This window comes from Rhipicephalus sanguineus, chromosome 6, assembly GCF_013339695.2.
Source record: "Rhipicephalus sanguineus isolate Rsan-2018 chromosome 6, BIME_Rsan_1.4, whole genome shotgun sequence".
Classification (NCBI taxonomy): domain Eukaryota; kingdom Metazoa; phylum Arthropoda; class Arachnida; order Ixodida; family Ixodidae; genus Rhipicephalus; species Rhipicephalus sanguineus.
The window spans coordinates 131,501,404-131,522,438 of record NC_051181.1 but is presented as its reverse complement, the minus strand read 5'-3'; the positions used below and the strand labels follow the sequence as shown (position 1 = coordinate 131,522,438).

At 42.6% G+C, this 21,035-nt stretch overlaps 1 protein-coding gene across 1 annotated transcript in view; it reads left to right on the top strand.

The window, feature by feature from the left end:
* The first annotated feature begins 6,686 nt into the window (after nt 1-6,686).
* The window catches only part of LOC119396427 (myotubularin-related protein 9), a 30,106-nt gene continuing 15,757 nt past the window's right edge, over nt 6,687-21,035 (top strand). Inside the window, exons 1-8 of the mRNA XM_037663640.1 lie at nt 6,687-6,822; nt 7,069-7,231; nt 7,600-7,759; nt 7,854-8,005; nt 9,180-9,308; nt 10,961-11,117; nt 12,940-13,044; nt 20,027-20,152. Coding sequence (XP_037519568.1) covers nt 7,085-7,231; nt 7,600-7,759; nt 7,854-8,005; nt 9,180-9,308; nt 10,961-11,117; nt 12,940-13,044; nt 20,027-20,152 — 976 coding nt within the window. The 5' untranslated portion in view covers nt 6,687-6,822; nt 7,069-7,084. The remainder of the gene's footprint in view (nt 6,823-7,068; nt 7,232-7,599; nt 7,760-7,853; nt 8,006-9,179; nt 9,309-10,960; nt 11,118-12,939; nt 13,045-20,026; nt 20,153-21,035) is intronic.

Sequence of the window (21,035 nt, the reverse complement as noted above, 5' to 3'; positions counted from 1 at the left end):
CAATGTGGGTCAGCATGGACCCACACCGTGGAAGCACGTTGTAGACAACACTACGAGTTTACAGTGTGATTCTTTACACCTAGGCTCGGATGAAGTGTTGCGATGTTGTGATATTTTAAGCCAACCTTAGTGACTTCTTGAGGGTGGCTTAAAATTTCTTGCTGCGTATGTTCTGGTGTTTATTTATCAATTCGTCTTGCTCCACTCGCTATTCTGCCGGGTCATGTGCTCGCAGCGTAGTCGCCGCATATCACTTTGTAGCTTCATCTGCTTGTGTGGCCCTTTACACTCCTACATTTCTTGTGCGGTTACACAGCCAGTCGGCTATATCGACAACCGCCATCGTCGTCCCCTATAGACGGATGCAACTTAAAGGGACACTAAAGTGAAAAAAGAAGAAAGAAAATTAGATTGATAAGTTGTGCTCTAATGTCGTTAATTTCACCATCATAGGTTCATTAAAAGAGGAGGAAATCAAGGTCAAAGTTTCATTTTTAAATTTCGTGCCGAAATCGCCGCACGTGACGCCAAGGATTTCAAAGTCTGCTTTCGTATTTTGGCAACAATGGCTCCACGAAATTTTCTTAAACTTGGTGCGTTAAATCTATGGCCCCCTCACAGGACAATGTACTCCCTTTTTACTGATTAGGAACTACATAGAACCCATCAAAATACATAGGAACTACATAGGACCCAGATGCCGTCAAAATTTATGACGTCACGACGTTTGGTGCGGGAATTTCAAAGTGGCGTCGCCACCCGCATTTTCTTTTTGCACATTTTCTGGCTTACCAAGCGTCTTCTCGCGGCAAGCGTGGTGATATTGGTATCGTGAAAGAGTAATTTACTATTATGAGAAAATCGTTTTTCTCTGTAATGTCCCTTTAACCCTCCCAGATGACGAAAGCGCGGCAGCCGATTGCCTCTGCGACTAAAGGAATAGCCCCTCTCATGTACTCTGCGCCGCTCTCCGACGGTAGAGCGCGCGCTCATTGGTGCAGGTATGTGTGCGTCCGCCTATGAGGTTGAAATGCCGCTGCCTTCTAAAGTTGTACCCGACAACAGACACACAGGCGAACTCCTCCGTTCTTTGGTTCTTTCTTTTTGTCGAAAAGTCATAAAATGGAACTTGAACAGGCCAAAACGGCTGACTCCTGTCACATTTCATTTTAGCATTTGACACTTTTCATAGCTCCCACTTTCTCACGTTCTCATTTACTGATGTCTTTATTGGCACAATAGTGACTCTCAATCATTAGAAATGGCGAAAGAGCGCGAACGCAATTGCCAAAGCTCTGGGGCGACTACAGCTCTTGTCGTTATTTGTCGTGCGTGTGTTGTTTTTTTTTTAGATATTCATTCCACGAATGCGCTGTACGCACTTCTGACACCATTGTCGAAAAAAGAGGAGTTGAATAAAGTGCCTTGATGAACGTTGGTACGTTCTTGTGATTTCAATTTTTGGGTATACGACAACTACCGGGAAGACGACAAGATGGCGAGTTAATTTGGGCTAGTTTGTAAACGTTCATGAAGTATTAGTCACAATCGCACCGAAGACGCGACGACCTGCCCTGCCCTGTCCTATATTTTCTGTCCTGTCTGTTTTTACTGTCCGCGTCTTCGGTGGTCTTCATTCTGATAGTTCATCACGAAATGGGAAGACGATTCTCAGCAGTTTTGTTGGGCGAGTCGTAAGGTGCACTAGCGCAAAATAGAACGGCCCAAAGGGAATGAGGTGAAACAAGACCAAAGCAGATGATTCTAGTGAAGAAAAAAAAAACTAACAAATAACCTTGTAAATCAATAAATGAGTGAATCTCAAGAACATATTATGATGATTCAACAATGCGTTCTTGGTCATCGCTACGCCTGTTGTTGCTTATACCATAAGGACTACTACTACCAACAATAATGAGAATAATAATAATGAGCAGTTTTGCAATATGGACAAAATGGAATCAGCTCGCACAGGGCTGGTTGGAGATTACTGGGAGAAGCCTTCGTCCTGCTATAGTGATGATGGTGATGACGATGATGCAAACTTTATTCGGGTCCAGAGAAGACGCAGGGGAGACCCCACGCCACCCGCCTAGTGCCTAGAATATATTCTAGGCATTATAGTCTTGCAGTGGTGGACATGAGACAAACTGATGACAGGCGACTTGCTTGTGCCTCTGACATCTCGCGTTCCGCCACAAATTAAAAGTAGTAGTGAAAATCAGACACACCTCATACTTGCACAATTACTCAACAGGCTTTCATATGGTTCTACGCTTATGTCTCCATTACAAATGGAAGGTTACGATGCCAGAAACGTTCCAGTGCACCCTCGTACATACTGAACGCTACGAACTTTGAAAAACAGAAGAAAAAATTAGCTTCAGCTGTTACATGTGCATATGGAAGTATATGTAGAAAAATATTATGGCATCTTGGCACTAGTGGTGCCAAGCCTGAAGGAAGAGCTCAACTGGGTGGCCTTCCTTGTTATTTATTTCTATCTTTCTTATTTTTTCTTTCTCTTCCTCTCTGTTTCTTTTATATATTTTTTGTATCTGTTCCTTTCCATTTCTTTCTTTCTCTCTCTCTGCTTCTTTCTCTCGGTTTCTTTGTTTCGCTTTATTTCTCTCTTTCTGTCTTGCTCTCTGTTCTTTCTATCTCTTTCTATGTCTTTCTATCTCTTTCTATGTCGTTCTATCTCTTTCTATGTCGTTCTATATTTTTATGTCTTTATTCCCTTTATTTCGCTCTATTTTTCTCTTTCTTTCTGTCACTTTATTTCTCTCTTTCTCTCTCTCGTTCTTTCTCGCTCTGTCTGTGTTTTTCTGTCTTTTTATCGTTTTATGGCTCACCGCCATCGCTTCGCGGCCATTTCTTGGGCTAACTGTAGCCTTCTTCATTTTTAGTGGACCATTGTCGAGTAGTGGGATTTGCCCAATTTATGTGGCTTACACCCGTTGATGATGATAGTTTTCTGGTGACCATGGGCATTTTACGGCCGGCTATAGCAGCCTCGCTCTTAACAGAACGTTCAATCTTAACTCGAGCTCCCAAAAGAAGTTTCGTAATACTTTCAAAAGAACGCAAAATATTATGCGGTTCTAACAGTAAATTGTCGGATCGTTGCATGATACCAATAAACCACCAAATGTACTTTATTTCGGGGCTTTGTCTCTTGGACACAGTGACGGGAAGATTGCCGATGCCCTGCAGGAACTCCTTAAAGGTTCACAGAGATTTAGGCTATAAAATCAATCTTTGTTCCTTTTTTTCTACTTTTCCAAATTGAGTTATTATTATTGTTTTATTCAAATTATCCGCTTCATTGCTTATATTGTATTCTATTATTCTATTAATATTTTTTGTTTCATTTTTACTTCTTTCATCTTAAGTAGGCAAATTTTAATCTTTAATTTAAGAATTATATTTTAAAAACTATTTGGTTCTTGGCCAATCCCCCAGCGTGGGTGTGTGCCAGAGTTTCAAGGATCTACTCTACACTGTTCTACTTTACCCTACCCCCCACCACTTGTAAATCTTGTAAATTTTGCTCCACAACCAAGACCAATCTCGATCACATCATACGAATGGGCTCTAAGCACCCCCTTCCCCCGGAGGCTGCCTTGCGCAGCTCCTGGCCTGACAACCAAAACGGCATCCTGCGGTAGGTCGAGCGGGCTGTGTAGGACTACCATCACCGAAAAAAAAAGAAAAAGAAATGATGCGAAACTTTCACGCCGCTTCTTTCTTTGTCTTTTTCATCTAGTCGTTGTGGAAACAATGGTCTTGGCTCACGGGTTTGAATCGTTTATTATATTCCGAACGCGGTGAAACAAGTTGTTTTATGTTGTATATGGGGCAAACAGGCGAGCGTGTAGGTTGTGTCATTGTCCTACAGTGAATAGAAAACCTCTTGCGAAAGCAGAAAAGGAAAATTGAAACAAACATAAAAATCGCCTCGCCCAGGTATACGGCGCCCGCATCTTCGAAGCAGCTTGGCAGTGAAAAAAAAAAAAAATAGAACGAAGAAGACGACGAGCAGGTGCCGCGGGTCACGCGAACGCCGTAACTCAATCACGTGTTGTAAACGCGTGCTGTTGGCGTCGCCGCGTCGCGTTTCAGCGTTCCCTCCCAGCACTGCGTTTTGAATTGTGCTGTTGTTTGCGCCTGCGACACATTTATTCTGCAACCATGGACAGCCAAAGCACGGAATCCACCTCGATCAGCAGGTGCGTCCATGTGTGTCGCTACGCGAACTTTTTTGAGATTTCCATCTACGGTTTTCTTAATCCGGCGGTGTCGGGCGACGCTGGTGTGCACCCCCAAACGATTTTGCGTGTTCGTTTCAAGCACGTACCGTCCTATAACGCAAAGGATAACTGGAGTTGCGACCTGAAATGCTCAGTCGCGCTCGTTCGCTTCGACGTTCCAAGAACAGCTAATGCAACGAGTGGTTCGATTGTTCTGCTTCAATCTGTGTAGGGATGGGTCCGTGTCTTACTCGAAGTCTCCAAAGAACAAACCAAGCCCCATCAAGTAAGTGTTTCCAATGCCAAATCCTTGGTACAGCACAGCGGTGTAGACAGAAATCTTTTACGTGGGGAAGGGGGGGGGGTCCCTCGCCTTCCCTGGATACGCCATTTTAACACTTCCTTATGCCGTAACAGTTGTGCTTGAAATATGAGGTCATAGGGAAAGTGCGGAACCGACTGTCATGCCGAAACTCGGATGCTGAGTAGGAGGATATATATATGCATGGTATAGGCTTCACAGAAGTTGGACTTCGCCGATTACGTTCTCCGTAATGTCTTGCGGCGCTGCATAACCAAAAGTCAACTTGAGGTAACTTCTTTCTGAGTCGACGACCGTGGAATGGAATGCTTGTTGGCAGAGGTTGTCGCAGTCGGAAGAAATAACTTACGGTTATCCGGTGCACAGACATTCACTACAGCTACCAGAGTGGTATAAATTGTATATCGGAATAGTTTTTTGCGTTAAGCATTATTGCTTGGCTTACATAAAAAATTCGCGCTTTGGTAACAAATTTTGGTATACTAATTATTTAGCGAAATGATATACTGTTATGAAACTGCGTTCTCTTCTACTCGTCGTGGTAACTTGTCTTTTTTTTTTATAGCAGGTAAGGTGTGGCGCTGCTAAGCTTGATGGCACGGGTTCGATTCCCGAGCACGGTGACCGCATTTAGACGAAGGCGAAATGAAAGAACACCTGAGCACTTAGATTCAGGTGCACGTTAAAGAGCGCCAGGTGGTCAAAATTAACCCAGACTTAATTCTCCACTACGACGCACCTCATAATCAGTCGTGGTCTTGACATTTCAAAGCCAGAAGAATATTATTGATGCGTTTTATTCTACCGTAGCTGTACAGTCACCGCAGCCTAACATCCTAACACTATCTGAGAACAAAGAGTAGCTTTTAATTAGTTTCTAGGATTGCTTTTTCGATCATACAGACGCTCAAAGCAAGTCGCTGGCGTCAGCGTCGCCATGTTGTCGTCCGCCCCTGGAGAGATAAGATCTCCTGAGACACGCGAAGCATTTGGCTGCAAAAGCGACAAAGCCAAGTGTGACACCAACCGTCACATTCCGGAGCCGTGGCAGTGAACATAAAAACGGGCGAGTCAGTAAGCACCGCTGTAGCACTAGTGGTGCAACCGTGGAGGTTACCTTGTTGGTTCGGCGTTACGACTTTCGTCAGTTACCCGCGGTACAGGGGCGTAGCCAAGGGGGGGGGGGGGGTCGAAACCCCCCCCGAAATTTTTCAGTTTTGCTTGAGTATATAGGCACGTACACATACAAACGCACGCACGAACATACATAAAGTATGGTTGAACCCCCCCCCGAAAAAAATTTCTGGCTACGCCCCTGCCGCGGTAAATATCACTTTGCCGTTGATCGTGCTTGGTGTGGTTTCAGAAACAGAAACTATGTTAAATAGTGCTCTATGTTGTGTAATTAGTGTAAGCTGCGTTTCCATTCAAGCTGAACACGCGCCAAAAGTTATCACCTGACGCGCGGTATCATCTGCCATCTTGCGACTTCATTACCCAGCTTTTCTGATCCATGCAAAATTAAACACACACCGCAACACCCATACCAGATACGTAGCCGCTTTGTTGACTATACTGTATTGTAACTTTAATGAAGTGATGCATGTATATTACTGTTTCTCTGTACTGGTAACGGATTGACTCGCAAAAAATACATGACGCGCAAAAGATGGTGTTTTCCTGAATTAATATTTCTGTGACCTCCAGAAAAACGCACATACATTACCTAGTAAATGTATTACCGTCCCTCCACGACGTTTCATTAATAAAGCGAAATATTTACTTGTTTGCAACAAACTACGAGGAGCCTGCGCTGAGCCATGCGACTTCCTCAACGCGTTGACTTGCAACGAAACCAAAACTTGAGAAACATTGCGCGTGCTTTCAAAAACTAGCAATTTCTATTCAACAACGTTTTGTTTCCCTAACCAATATCAGCTTCAGGTACTCAAATGAATAGCAGTAGCTCTGTATTCATCTGAAGCAAAGTCTTGCTCTGTCATTGCAAACCGACCTACGCCTAGAAGTTTCGGTTCCGGTTCTGAAACTAAAATGAGTCGCTTGTAAGTACGAACAAAATCCATAGTCGGCCAAAAAGCCAGAAGTAGAGCCAAACGCGAATGACTGCAGTGGGGCGCGCGGCCGTCTTGTGTATCTGCGGCTGTGTTTGTCATAGCACCGATAATATGCTGGATGTGAATAGCTGAATCTCTCGAAAATGCCTGTCTAAGACGTACCAGCGCTTTGGTAAGCGATCAACTTCGTTACGGAAGTACAGCGCGACGGAAAGGAGGGCAGTGAAGTTCTTGCCGGTTGCTAGTGGGCGTCACAGATGTTGCTTCACGTTTTTTCACCAACAGGCGGTTTCAGAATCCACATACCACTCCATTATCGAGTCTTTTCGCCAGTTGTTCTCTTTAACGCGTGGATTTCTTTTCATACGTCAAACAGAGATACACGCAGTCCTGACTTTCGTCACCTTTCTACTCCCAGATCGAAGCGGAAAAAGATGGAGTTTGCAGAACTGATCAAGATCACCAAAGTTGACCGTGTAGTTCTGCACGCGCCACTCTGCACAAGCTTTTCGGGGACGCTATCTCTGTCGAGTCATCACTCTATCTTCTCGTCGCGCACAGATGACGATAAGGAGCTATGGGTGCGTATCTACTTCGTAAAACAAAGCTGTCGTGAAAAAAATAAATAAATAAAAGCTTGACATAAATGTGACAGGTGCAGCTGTTCAAACTACGAGGTGCAGTGACACGTTGCTAATGTCACACACTGCACTGTTACATACAACCTGACGGTATCATGCGCGAAACTTTGCTCTTGATGACTTCACAGCAGCGAATTGACGAAGAGAAATCGACTACATATATGTAGAAGCAGCTGGTTTTTGGCCAGTTTGATCTTTTGCACTCACACCTGCACAATGCCCTGGAAAACACGTACTCGCACTGACCTACTTGCGTTTCCGCCAATTGTGACTGCATTTTACTCCAGAATCTCCTTTTGTTTTTGCAGTTGCTGCACAGGATGGTTGACACTGTTGAACGACGGATTGGGGCCTTGTCGGGAACACTGTTCTTGAAATGCAAAGACTTCAGGATTATTCAACTCGATATCACTGGCGTTGAAGCGTGCAACAATGTTGCAGACACCATTGAATGCCTTTCCGCATTAGGTAATGCAACTGTTGCTGGGACACTAACCGTTGCCCCTAACCTTTGTAATCAGTCTGAGTGTAATATCTTGTGCCTTCTGTGTCTCTTCCGCAGATAACCCAAAGTGGTTTCATCCATTCTTTTACAATCCATCTTTTGTTATAATGGAGGATGGGTGGTCAGCATTCACAACCGAGCAAGACTTTGCCAAAATCAAGCTGGTCTCGGACGATTGGAGGATATCATCTGTGAACCATGACTTCTCGGTGAGAAGCTTGTGGTGTATCACATTTGTGACATATCCTGACCGGTTACATCGAAATACTTCAAAATCGGTCTGCTTAGAGTCTTATTTTTAGCGTATTGAATGGTACACTTTAGCTAATTAAATAAATAAATGAGGAAGACTGTTTAGTTTACTTAAGTACGAATAAAATACATAAATTTTAGTTACAGGAAGCTATTGTAGTGTCTTCATATCATGCAGATTTATAGAAAACACCTCTTCTGGCAACTGACTATGGCATTCTGCTCAGGCACGTAGGCAAGGGGGGGGCCCGGGGGGCCCGGCCCCCCCCCCCCCGAAATTCGTCCGGCCTTTTATATTCCCGGGCATTTTTTTTTTCTTTTTACCATGAAAAGACTTTCTATCGAATAATTAGGCCTTGGGCCCCCCTCGAAAAAAAATCCTGGCTACGTGCCTGATTCTGCTGATAAGCACGATGCCATGCATTCAATTCATGGCATGAGGAGTGGCCACATTCAAATGGCAGCAGAATGTGTAGACTTTCATTTACTATGCTTTGGGTACATGATGAGGAAGCCCAGAAAATCGAAAACTAATTTGACACTACCTTGTGTGGTGTCTCCCATAGCAAGTGATTCATTTTCAAATCAAACCTTTACATTGACATCAAAATGTGGAGACACAGCTGAAAAGCAACCAATTGACTTCAGAGAGGACTGTGACCCAGAGTAAAGTGCAGATTACGAAACAAACAGAAAACATTATTAGTATAGGCATGTGCTCAGGAAAACATATCACAGAATGAACGAAATATAGAAACAAGAAAGGATTCAAATGTTTGTTTCACATAAGGACACAAAAGCAGCCAACGAGTGTGTACTGCACCAAGATATAAGTACCCGACAATAGTGAGATGCAGGGTAAGTGTTCAGGTGCAAAATTAAGTGTTTTAATTTTAACAAACCATTCTCTGGTACCCATTAACTTCGTTAAACTGAGGTTTTTACTGTACACATTGTTTTTAAGAGTAGGTTTGGATAGCGCAGTATCTTTTGAGACTGGCTTGTTCCATAATTAAGCCTGTTCTGTATCTGTATATTCTAAGCTACATTACATGTTCACAGTGCTCCACTTTTACTCAACTCCCCCTCATTATTTTCTTTGCCTTTTTCTAATCCTTTTCTTGTCAACAGGTCTGTCCAGCCTATCCTGAACAAGTGATTGTGCCAAAGAAGGTAGAAGACAGCGTTCTAGTTGCTTCAGCTTCTTTCAGGCAGATGGGCCGTTTTCCAGTGTTGAGCTACTTCCACAAGAAAGCAAAGGTTAGTGGCATACACATCAAATGGCTAAATACAGAATATGTATATACCTTTCCTAGAAGAGACTGCCAAATTTTCCATAGCAAATTGGTTACTTCATGAGTGACACTACGTGATCTTCAAAATTGGATAGCGCGAAATCGACAAGGACTACAAAGGAACACAGATGTACAGGACAGGCGCTACTCGGCGCTACTACATCTGTGTTCCTTTGTAGTCCTTGTCGATTTCGCGCTATCCAATTTTGAAGATCATGAGCCAACTAGCCCAGCAACGTATACTATGAAGCGACACTACGTGATATCAAGCGTCCAGCATTGCAGGCTAAGGAACCTCGGAGTTGATTCCAGGTGCTTTGCAGTGTCTTGCAGCCCATGTGTTGGTTTGTGACGTTTAACTCAATCAATCAATCAATCAATCAATCAATCAATCAATCAATCAATCAATCAATCAATCAATCAATCAATCAATCAAGTGCCCAGCACTTGCTTGTGCATACTGTTGCTTCCTTAATCTGGCAGCAATGGGCGTCTTAGGCTTCATTCTTTACCATCCACACCTCTAGTGGAACTTTCACGCTTGCAATTTATTTAAGCTTGCATGCAGGAATTTTGAGGCTGTGACTATTGTGTGCGACTAAAATTTGGGGTTCAATGTCATTATTTTCAATGGTGCTGCTGATTGTTAAGAGTGCATATGTTATGTGTTTGAAGAGATAGAGAGAATGTCTTAAAACAGAGTTACTTTAACTGAACAAGATTCAACTTTGCTTGCACTGGAGGTTGTAATGTAACTGCACAGATCTGTCCAGCTAGCTGTTGCACTTGTTCAGATGTTGCTGTTAGCCTGTTTTCGATCCTTGGTGTGGGAAGGAAACTTAGTATATACAGTCGAACCCACATATAACGAATTATTGTGTATATTGAACAGTTGTAAAATCCCTTTGCATATACATTCAATATATGAAATCTTTTATATATCGAATTACCTATATATAGAACATTTTTGTGATCCCATTCAGATTCAATATATCTGGGTTCGACTGCTTTCTATAGGTGAAAATTACACTTTGTGCAGCTGAACGTATTCATGTGTAGCGTTGTGTTTTTTCTATGGCAGATGGAACTGCAACGATATAAATTTACCAAGGCACCTAGGCAAATTATAATGTACCTTGACTTTTCATAAACATTTCAGTCTGGCAGCCTGCAATCAATATAACAATAAATAATTTCTTGGTCTCTGACCAAGAAATTAAAAGAAGTTACAGAGTGAGGAAAAGTTTAATGACACCCACGATGGTGAACACTGGCAAAAACTGTGCCAGAATGGTCCTTAAGTTTTAGGACTTAGGCTATAAGCTATGCCTGTGCAGGCACTCTCACATTACCCACACTGCCACCTGTTGCATTCAGTGGTAACTGCAAGGCTATTTTCTGCACTTGGCTAGTAAGAAGTACTGGTAATGGCACCAAAATTTGTGCTCAGTGAGCCTGGGTCATCAAAAGCCACGACAGCAGTTTTGACCAGAAATGAACTGAGCTGTCATTTAAAGTTATTATTAGGAGATTAAAAATGGCTGGGAAGTTGGCTAGCATGTTTTAACAGTCTGCGTAAATTTCACAGTCTCAATCTGTTCTTATTGTTTCCTGCAGACAGCGCTGATGAGGTGCAGTCAACCATTAGTTGGAACAACAATGCGGCGTTGCAATGGAGATGAGGAGCTACTCAAATCCGTGCTGATGGGTGGAAAGAAGGGTTTCATCATTGACACCCGAACACAGAATGTTGCTCAGCTAGCAAAAACAAAAGGTAAGTCTGCAGCATATATGCAACTCTTTTAAATGGTCCAAAGGAACCTACGCACAGGCCAGTTGGTACATATTGCTAAGTACTTAGTTTGTGCAGCGCAAATAAACAGAGACAAGAAGAAACACAGAAACAACATGGACTGACACGATGTGTACTGGCACAGTGTACACTGACGCAGTGGTGTAAATCGGAGGGGGGGGGGTTGACCCCCCCCCCCCCCTTGGTGTACAGGCTGTGGGGAACACCCCTTGTAAGTGTCCCCCCCTTGACATGTATCTTTCTTAACGTCATATTTGAATATCTTGACAGCTAAGAACAGCAGACTCTTAACAAAACTAGCTCTGAAATCTCAAGCCCTTCCTATGAGCAGAAATGAAGTACAAAAGTGAAAGCTGCTTGTAGTTTAAAAGCACTACAGAGCACGAACTTTCTGGAATGCTATGGGTTACTTCTGACGTGCCGCAGATGTTTATTATGCTGGGCTTTGAAATGCAAAGTAAGTACAGAATCGCTGATCGTATCATTATTTGCGTTGGCGATTTGTTGGAAGCCATTCACAATGAAGTATGAATCTAATTGCTCGACTCTTATTATGTTATTTAAAAAAAATGACCCGTGAATATAAAAACGCTTAGAAACTAACTTTACCATAAAACGTGCGCTTTTACTATTAGCTGCTCAGTGCCATTTCTCTGACCCCACACTGCTCATTTTTTTATTGCGATAGCAATTACATGGACACTCTCGGCTGGCTTTTGCCGTCACCGTTGCCAGCGTCATGCACCGTATACTTATCTATATATATATATATGTAAAAGTCACATAGAAAAATAATTCAGAAAAACTTTCTGATGCACAGAATCGAACGGGCGACCTTTCGCTTCGCAGCACGAGAGCACTGTCTTTCAGCCTGCTAACGGCGAGCTATTTATATACACCATTTACTTCAGCATGCTCTCTTGGTTACGACCGAGATGGCACGCTTTTAAAGGTCGTCGCCCCGCTCCTGCGAACGCCGTTGCTCTTCGCCCTACAGGGCGTGGTCGCCTTCGTGCGCTTATCTCGAGGAAAGAAGGGGGCGGGCGAGGGGGAGGGGTGGAGCGGAGGGTTGTATGTCTTGTGCTGTCCCCGTGATGTCTGCGCTGAAGTCACAGAGTGTACAAAGGTCACTTCGCTCGCTGCAGTGGCCGCGTTTGCGAAAGGAGCGCGCTGTTCAAACCGAAATAAGTAACAACTGTGACAGTTAGTTCGTGCTCGTCCTGTGTGTAACTGTTCGTTCGTTTCGTGCGTCCTGCTTTATGTTTGAGCAGTGCGCTTCAAGTGTCGAGCGGTGACGCATGATAGTTCGCGCACGTTCTGTGTGCGTTCTTTTTGCGCGTCCTTTGGGCTCGAGCGACGCGCTGGCAGTTTCGAGCTGCTTTCCGTTCTTCACGTTACATTCTAATTTATTGCTATCGCATTCATTGCTTCGCCGTTGCGGCAAAACTGTGACTTTCTTTATTTGATTTGAAAGTATGATTTTAGTCTTACACAATTAAAAATAAAACATATTTATAAAAAAAATAATTGCCACCATTGTGAGATGTGCGTCTCCTCCTTGTGATTTCTTTGGATTTATGTCACTGCAGTGATGTACACCAATCCATGTACTTCTTTCTTCCTTCTTGTCTTCATTTATCTGTACTTGTACTGCACGAAGTTGCCATTGCAACGGGATCCCTTTTCAAATGCAGTGTGCCAGCTTCCTGAAATGCCTTCCATTGTGATGTACAGGATGCTCGCTTGTTCGTATTGAATGAAATTGTGCATTCACAACTCTCAGGTGGTGCTGTGAGCCTGAAAGTGCACTACCCAATGTGGACGCGCCTGCACAAGCCAATCGAGCGCTACACAGCCCTCTTGGAGTCCCTCCTCCAAGTGGTGGAAGGTGAGCACCTTGTCTGAACCTGCATTTCTTTTTTAGACTGATGTTCTGCTCACAAGTCCTCGTTCTGGTATTGCATTAAATCTATTTGCCATTAACTGGGACGCTGATAAAATTAGCCTAGTCCTTTTCATTCACCATGTGAATACCTTGTTTTATTTAAATGATACTGTTAACTAGGCTCTGCAGAGTTGCAGCTCGACAGTTTCTCATAAAAAGAAAACCTGTGTACATTCCGCTATCTATGCGGCGCATAAAAAGTTTCGAACATAGTGCTTCAATGTATACGACATAAATGTAAGCCAGTATTGTATACATTTGCATCGTGCTAGAGTAGATGTGCTTTCATCATCCGCCTATATTGCTAATTAGAAAACGTTTTATGTTAATGGTGTGTTTCAAAATCACTTCGTAGATAGTACTTCCCGTCTTTGCAACAGCTCCTTTCTGCAGCCTTAAAAGTATGGCCAGGTCCTTAAGTTCTATTGCAAGTCCACTTGAAGTACAACACAGCCTTCCGGTATCAACTTTACTCCCTACATTTCGTAGTGACTAGTGCTACTGTAGACATTTACATGGGAGAGAGAGACAGAGAACTTGCGTTATTTATTGCTTCTTGGGGTTCCAAACACCCACCATGTAGTATTTGCTGTACTTCTTCTGGGCTGGGCTGGGATGGGGGGTTGCTTTCTATATAATTAGCATGAGCATTGTTAAGAGAGCATTATGTAGTGCCTAGGGAACCACCTGTTTAAAAAGCCTGTACTAGGTTGTGACACCACTACATACTACTAACAAGAAAGAATGCATACTATATAGTGTCTGCTAGCGCTTGAACTTGTTGCTGTCATAGACAAGTAGTATAGTAGTAAAAACCTATTTGACTGTAAGGTTTCTGTAGACAAAATACCGCTAAACATGAGGAAAACCAGCTTTTGCTTCTGTAGCCATCAGCACGATTATCAGACTTACCTTTCTTATATTCATGTACTATATGTAGCACCTGCTAGAGTGAATGACTAGTGTGGGAAGTGAACCCAGGTATTGGTTTCTGTCTGCTTGTCCTTGGTTCCCATTCTCCATTTGGTCATTTATCTGCACTTTGCTGTTCTGCATTAGTCCCAGTCCAGTTCATTTCCTACGTACCCTTTGTTCTTGGATTTGGAATCTTGATGTTTGTAAAGTCGATGTGTCATGTTGCACATGCTCAGTAGAAGCATGAACTAGTACACCAGACTGCAGTCTGTATTTTCCTTTAGTAGGGACACTGTGAGCCTTCTTCATGGCTAAAGCAGGAGGTCTGGTGCGTTTTATTGATGGCAGATTTGTAGCTTCAACTTTAGAGTGACAATTAAATGTTTGTTGGGAGTGATAATTTGTGCACAGGCATTTCACTGCAGATTGTGTTAATAGCTGTGTCTGAATAGATGTAAAGCTGTTTGTGATGGTCCACTATTGTTTGTTGGGCAAATCAGGCTTTCCAGTTGTTCGACTGTAAAAAAGTTTTTTTACATAAATTTAACATTCCTTCAGCACTGATGTGTAAACTTTGATAATATTACAGGTTTTTCTGCTTCTTTCAAAGAGAATGTGTAACTTAGTGCTAAGAAAGTTGTCGTTTTGTGCATCGATTTCACCAGTGTTTCACTGCGGTGCATGCTGTTACTAGTAAGTCATGACAATTATTGCTACTGCGTAGATGTGAAAACACTGAATCATTACAAAAAGGCAATGGCAGTGAAATATTTTTGTTGTTTCTAATTGCTAGCACGTTGGCTCCGTCTCACCTTATTTGTTCATTTATTTACTTATGCTACCCTAAAGACTTCACGGAAAATTGAAATAAATCTCGAGAAAGATGCAACAGCTTGTGAGTTACCAGGGACCTTGATGCACCTGAGGAATATGATGCATGCCACACCAGTTTTTCGTGAAACACGGAAATTGGAACCTTTTAATGTGCTGCTTTAGTGTGACACGTTAACGTCTTTATGGGTTACTGCAGCACACAGGACATACTATACATGTGTCAGAGAGAGGAGAGAAAGGGTCTGGGTTATTTTTTGCTCAAAAATGGAGAGAGCTTGCACTCTTTAACCTTTTCTTCGCAATTTTTATTATTGCGCCCAGCTGTGAGTTGCATAATTGTGCCATTGTTGGTAAAGTTGACGTTTCTGTCTATGAAGCTAGGCTAGGTTAATTACTAACTAGGCCTAATCGTAAATCGGTCAGTAGACCTGTTAGTAGGCTTACTACTCTCTCGGAAGTAGTAGGCCTCCTAGCTAGCCTACAAACTCAGTGGCCTAAGTTCTTAGATTTATTTAGTTTTTCGAAAATTTTCACACTCATCTTTTGCATTTTGTAAACAAGTAGGGCTAGAAATGATGAGCTTAAGGTGTGGGTTTTGGGCGACAACACTCTTTTGACTCATGGCAGTCTCTCTCTCTCTCACTTCTTTCTTGTTCTCCTTTCTCTTTCTATATTTCTTTTTTTCTCTCGGTTTGCTTGCCTCATGAGAAATCTACCCACTGAGTGATGGAGTAAGCACTAGCCCGAATGGAGCAGTGGCGTTAATGAGCAGCTTGCCGTTTGTGTCAAGATGGAGAGGCAAGTTTTTATTTCACGTCTGCCAGAGAGGCCAGACCTGCATGTTCGTCTGCTTGGTACACTGTGTAGTTTGGCTCTTGAAGAATGCATCAGTTTCACTCGTGCTGGTCTGATCGATGCATGTTTGCCTTCACTGCGCACTGTCTTCCTTCTTTATTCTGTTTCATTGCATTGATTGCCCGAACGTAACATCCTGGATAATTGCTTAACTGACATACTTAACTCTTCTTTTAACGGGCACTGAGAAGGTTCAGGCAGAACTAATTCAGGCTGTCGTCATAGTAGCTATTTATGAGAGCATTATTCGGCTGAGATTGAATAGAGACATTGTTACTTTTGTAACAGTGCATAGCCTACATGAGTGCACAGTAGCCAACAAATGCCCGCCTTTTCCATCATTTACTTTGCTTTAGCTGACATTAGCCAATACAGGTCAACATTAGCAATCATTTAGCCAACATTAGCAATCATTTAGCCACCATTAGACAACAGCCAATGTCAGCCACTATTTAGCCAACACTATCTAGAGCTAAGCACTGGTGATTCGCAAGTAAATACACTACATCATGACAATCGTCACTCATCGCTGTTCACAAATCACGGGGGCTAGACCGAGATATGGTTTTTCTTTAAAGGGGCCCTGCAACACTTTTCCAAGTATCCATGGAATGGCTTCACTAAAGGAGCTTATTGCCTCACTAATCGATCATCGCAAACATTTTTAGAATCCGTCCAGTACGAGCGGAGTTACGAAGATTTGTCACACGCTGCAATTGCTTTCTCTCTTCTCTCGGCCCGACGAAAGCGCTGGAAGCTAAGCAGAGAGGGGTAGCACGGGAGAAGAAGGTACATCACGTGTGCCTTGTGACCTTGAGCACTTTTTTTTTTTTTTTTCTACGAATGCACGGTGTACTTTCAGTGTGATCGCACGCGTGGGCAAGTGGCGACCTCTGGCGGCGAACGCAGTAACTACCAAGTGTGCCACGTTCATATCAGCCAATGGCATAAAACTTGAGTCAATGACACAGTGATTTTGAGTAAGTAGCATCATTTGTTGAGAGAAGAGGAAGCGATTTTTAGCTGACTTTGAGAATTTATTGTAAATCCCAGGCCGCGTGCTGTGACGTAATGTTTGGCTCACGTATTCTCACGAGCCGCAGCTACCAATCGGCAGCATTTTCTCACCATACTGAAATAGCGTTGCAGGGCCCCTTTAAAATTACACCAGCTGGAGTAAGGGTTGGGATCAAAGCTGCAATAGTGACCACCTATTGTTGACACTGGAAAAACTGCTGTAGTCCAGTCACATTGCTGTAGATGTTGAAGTCTAAGTATCTGCGGCATTGCTTGTGCCCACTCTGCAAGTGTTCTTGTCTGCAAGGGATAAGGAAATGCAATATGTGAAATTATCAGCTTCAACGCTACACCAGTATGCCAACATTTATTCGTTTGGCGGGGGAGGGGGGATTGGCTATAGGAGGGAGGGATGGGGTGGGTGTTGTTTTACATAATTTCATGCCAGGTGACTTGGTAACGAGAGATTCCGAGGCAAGAGGAGATTGTGGATGCATACCTTGCATGCCACCCCTCTTGGCTACGTCCCTGGATAGCACTGAAGATGAAATGATAGTGACAAGCAGACCTGATTGTCAGCAGTCCTCTGCGACTTGGATGGCACAAATTTTATTTTATGAAGAACAATGGATCACCATTACAGTCTTTTTGCCATCAAAATCATTGAGAGAACAAGAGCCTTGCATTTAATCTTGCCATTCACATTTCTTAATATCAAGTGCTCATTGCTTTTGTCAATACATTAGAAGTGAGTAGATATAGTACATACGTTGTCATTGCTTGTAATATCATTAGTCATTGCTTGTCGATACACTCACACGGCCCGTCTCCTTATTCCTTTAAAATAATAGCATTGAGCACCTTCTTACTGTGTTATACTGAGTTAAATTCCAGTGGTCTTCCCTTTGTTGGGTGTGAGTGGTTGAACAAAACCCATTCGATCAATAGTGTGTGGGTTCTCGTATTTGGTTGGTGACGTCTTGCTGTAAAATTGCAGAGTTCACAAGGGAAGCACTAGCAATCACTGCGCATCTGGCTTGACATATTTTTAGTTCGGGCAATGTCTTGGTGGATGCAGTGGCTTGGGATGTTATCTTACTTATTTCCATTTCATCTTTTGTATTTTTTGCCTGCACCTTCAAGCATGAATTGCATGGCGCGTTGCTGTAGAGAAGTTGGGCACAATCGGTGCATGTGTGTTGTTTGAATGCTGTTTGTTGTGGTCTACTACATTTGAATAAGTAGTACTGGAGTTTGTAAGCGCCCTTTTGTCTTAGAGGAAAACAACTGCATAGGGGAATAAGGCAGATTATTTTCGTCATTTAACATACTGTGTTAATCTCATGATGGGTTTAATGTGTCAGGAGCCAGCTTTAACGTAAACCAACTCAGGCCAATAGCAAATTAGTACCAACAAGTTAAATTTAGTGTGATTCTGTAGATATTTGATGGTTATGCAAGGGCTGACTTCTGGCCTTGTTGGTACGACATATCTGAAGTGTTTAGCGCAGAATTATGAAGACGGGACAAGAAGGGAGAACACGTACACAGGCTGTTACAGATGTACAGTATGTATCACGCTTTGAAGGTCCTTGCAGTCCCATGATAGTGCTTGACTGTGTATGGCCAATTCTATGCTTGTTTTTCTCGTCCTTGGTACCTCGCTTTAAAGCAATAGTATTGAAAGTTTGGCGAGACTGTAGGAATGTATTATGATATTGCAGAGAGCGCACAACAAACAAAGACAGTTTCCTTTGCCTCCTGTCCTCATTTCTTGTGTGCACGCTGCAATGTCATAATAAATTGTTTTAAAGCCTTGCACTGTTATGAAGGTCGCATCTTATCTTTCTTACTTGTGAACTGTGGTGCTGTGCAGCATAGGCCGCAAAAAATGCAGCCTTGAAGCATGATTGTATTCAAGAGCAGAAGCTTGTGTTGGTAGACAATTTTGTAAGAAAAGCCGTATTCTATTCTTTGCAGCACAGACAGTCCTTGTGTGTAGATGTAAAGCATCATTTGCATATTGATTCACCATGGTGGTCTAGTGGTTATGGTGCTCAACTGCTGACCCGCAGGTTGCAGGGTTGAATCCCGGCTGCGCCACATTTTCGATGGAGGTGAAAATCTTTGAGGCCCGTGCACTTGGATTTAGGTGCATGTTAATGAACCTCAGGTGGTTGAAATTTCCGGAGCCCTCCAGTACGGCATCTCTCATAAACATATTGGAATTTGGGACATCAAACCCAACAATTATTATTATTATTTTTTCTTTTTTTTTTGCATATGGACTTTTTAACTGTCAGCTATGGACACATGCCATGAACACATGCTCTTGAAGCACGCATGACAAGTTTATTTTTGTTTTCAGTCACACTGAACTTTTCTGTTGGTGTAAAATAATGCTGTATGGTCAGTCCTCATATCTTCACACAGTATTACACAGCAGAGTGACACATCCTATTGGTAGCTTGAATGTCTGTTCAGCCAGTGGTGTTGTCAAACAAAAATTGTACAAATCATTCAAAAGTTGAACAGTACTGGCTCGTAATCTCAAAGAAGGCCGCAGGTAAACCCAACTAGCCGTTAGGAATTACAAATCCAAAGTCTAAACCTGGTTTCAAACGAGATTGTGGATTAACACCTTTAGTACACATAAAGACAACCAGTCATTTTCGAATAAATTTATGATTAGATAAGACCGATTCATGGACGACCCGACTGATGCGACCATATTCACTAATCTGAATATTAAGCATGGGTGCGTTTTTATTATTTACGACTTAAAAATGTCTCCATTATGTTCGTTTCGCATGTGTTAGTCTTTCTGCCCCTAAGGAGCGGAAATTGTTACTTGAGTTGTTTTAAATAAAAAGCTTCAATCATTATTATGACTAAAGACATAGCAAATCAATCAAAATATTGCAATTTATTTGTTTTATTTGAATTGACAAGAGTTTCAAACTAATTCTAGTTGCATCTACCGCTAGTTAACTGCGTACTATACACCAACAAAAATTGCACTGCTTAGTGGTACTGTTGCCATAATTAGCATAATAATTGCATATTACCCACTTTCTGAATTTCAGGAATGCGCAAACACTCACTTCTCAGAGCACTTGGACCATTGGGCTTACTAGACACTAAACAGCCAGCAATAACCAACAGACACTACCTGGGTAATCTCAACCACTACACACAATGGTCTCTAGTACAGCAGTACCTGACTGGACAGCTTTCTATAGGTTCTGTCTGCGAGAGCTTTGCTGATAACCCTGACAGTTCTCCTTTGTGGCTTTTGTCACAGCATCGACCGACACCGGCGTGAGCATGGACAAGTGGCTGTCCCGGCTTGAAGCGTCGGGGTGGCTGAGTCATATCAAGAGCGTTCTCTCTTGTGCCTGCTTTGTTGCCCAGTGCCTTGACCAGGATGGTGAGCTACAGCATTGTTTCTTATTATGCTACAATTGAATTGAATTTATTTGCAGCTCTGCTGCTAGGATGACCAGGCAGTGAAAGCTGTAATTAGCAGCTTCAGGTGAACCTGACCACCCCATACACAGGGCAGCTTCATAGCGGGCATATAAAACACACTAATGTATTGGAATACAGTATGCATAAGCAGTTATGGTTGAAACAACAAGCAGTATTACAAAGGGAAACATTTCGTACAGGCGTGACATAGAAGGTTAATGAAATAAATGTGAACCTCTTACACCAGTATACAAATATATGGTGTAGATCCTTTAAAGGCAGAACATATATATTTAGGCTATATTCTTTTTTTATCTGGACTTCATAGTCTCGGCAAACAAAACTGCAGCATTTGGTCACCATAGGTAGCTCTTCTAGTTCCAACGTTCCATTGTTCTGGTTGACATACGTTATGAAAGAAGATATGATGCTCTGTTACCAATATTTGATCTCTTAACAGCATTAAAGGGACTGCACCATCACTTCAGATACTGTAGGCAAGCGTAGCGCTTAAATCATGCGCTAACAATTGATGCTGCTGAAAATAGCTCCAACAGCTGAAAATTCAAACCACCGTCCATGTGTTCTTACTTCTTAAAAGAGCCTCACTTTTCACAAAGAGGCATAGCACCAAGAATGTATCTGTGTTTCCCTGAATGCTTGCCTGCAGTGTCATCAATTATGGCACAAGGCTTTGGTATTTCACCTGATGCAATATGAAGCGTTCCGCACAGCAATAAAGAAAAAAAAGTCATTTCTCATACCTCCTGTAATAAAGAGCCAACTTGAGTGGTTCTGGCAATAGGATGCTTCCGGGATGGTGCCTTAAAACATTCACTATG